The 1,756-nt window shown below is 48.1% G+C and overlaps 1 protein-coding gene across 1 annotated transcript; it reads left to right on the top strand.

Moving 5' to 3' along the window:
* Positions 1–1,019: 1,019 nt before the first annotated feature.
* Positions 1,020–1,504, top strand: PPTG_20681 (hypothetical protein; the record flags this gene model as incomplete). The annotated part of the gene is made up of 2 exons (XM_008892879.1): positions 1,020–1,134; positions 1,317–1,504. 2 exons carry the CDS (start codon positions 1,020–1,022, stop codon positions 1,502–1,504), a joined length of 303 nt encoding a protein of 100 aa, XP_008891127.1.
* Between the last annotated feature and the right edge of the window lie 252 nt (positions 1,505–1,756).

Genomic DNA, 1,756 nt, shown 5'->3' with positions numbered 1-1,756 from the left:
CCAGCTTCAACATGAGACGAATGAGACTGAATGGTGGGAGGAGCCCAACGGACTCAACGGACGCACGGTTGAGACGGAGATCGCTGTTGGCGAGCAGTCGCGACTGTTGGCGTTGGATGGCAAGACGGGTGGAGAATAGCAGACTTCTGAATTTGCGCAGGACAAGGCAAGTTGACCTGAATTTGTGAAAGTACGAGGCAAGTGGCCTGAGGAGAGGTTTGTCGAGAAAAGAGAGATAGTCGGAGACTGGAAGCACAGTCAACACCAAGAGAAAGACGAACGAATGGGCTGTTGGGACACAGAGTGTGTCTGACAGAACATGTGGAGACTGTGGTAAACTCAGTGCAGGATGGTTAACCGAAGAACAAGTAGAATCTGAGGGAGGGAGCGCATGGACGAGTGAAGCGATGTACGGTGAGAGCGGACAGGGGAAGAAGAGTACCCGAGTTCACTGTGGTGGCCGTGCACGAGTAGGTTAGGCGCCGTAGGCATACGCCAAAGTGGCTTTGAGATTGATCGTGATCTGGGTCGTCCCAAGACGTCACGGTGCTTCGACGAAGACGTGTGGGAACTGAATGGAGACTATATGTTCGCAAACGAGAGACGAAAGAACGAAGAACAAGTCTCTATTAGCAGACTTCGATTTGATAAGGAGAAAGAATACAAATGTAGGAGCCATAGGTTTCGGCACAGGGCTCGAGTGAACATCTGTTGGCCAGTGACGTCTTGTAGTGTTATCAAGTATCAATTACGGACTAGGGACAAACAGTGCAGCATGCACGGAACCTATACCATTTCCCAAGCGAATCGGGCAGAAGGAATTGCAACTCGTTACAATATCAATGGCCATCCCTGGATATATAAACGTATACCCTTTACCAATTAGAAGATACGAAATATAAATACCCGGCTTCTTTTTCTTGGAAAATGAAACTCTAATCGTGTGGTGAAGCAGATTCAGAATATTTCGAGATTGGGCGCTATCAGTTCCCATCAATCAAGATCGACCAGCACCCATTATGGCGATCTTGGTGTGGTCCACGTCAAACCTGGCCAAACCGATGGCGATCTCAAGTGTGGTATACATCACACCCGCCCAAGCCGATTACACCCACGATTTATCGAGTCTGCGAGGTATTATGCGATCATGAGGTAAATGACCCATGATCATGACCCGCCAGTGGCGTAAACAGCCGACCAAAGAGCCAGCGATACCCGGGAATTCGAGGTAGTTACAGAAGGCGTTCAAGAGCCACAGCTTTTGACACAGGACGAGGCTAACCCATTATACAGTGTTAGTTTTACTTCTTACTTAGCAAGTATTCTTCGTCTTCGCTATTCCGGGCACGAAATTGACTTTGGCCCACCTGACGACGCGCTACAGACGTGCCTACGCACGATTGAAGTTCGAGCACCTGGATTGCTTGCCCACGACGCTCGACAAATACCAACCGCCAAAGGAAGCGGCAAGCTGATAAAGGAAGAAAGGAAGGAAGGCGATTAGCCGACCGTACGATACCCCAGTATGCTTGTATTACAAGACTGTGTGCTATTTACAGCTTTTTTTCAGCGTTCTATCGCTATTTTATGCATTTAGCTGTTAGAATGTACACTCGAAAGTTCCTATTACCATGTTTAACGCACGTACTGACTGATCTAATTGAAGCTGAGCAACACTTCAACTGAGAACGGCGTCTGTTCGCTTCGCATCGTCTATGAAGTAACTAGTTTTATGTTTAGACATGCCTATGCGGAA

The sequence above is a fragment of the Phytophthora parasitica genome (assembly GCF_000247585.1).
Source record: "Phytophthora parasitica INRA-310 unplaced genomic scaffold supercont2.1, whole genome shotgun sequence".
Taxonomy (NCBI): Eukaryota; Oomycota; class Peronosporomycetes; order Peronosporales; family Peronosporaceae; genus Phytophthora; species Phytophthora nicotianae.
Note: the sequence above shows the minus strand (reverse complement) of the source record. Positions and strands in the feature narration are given on the sequence as shown.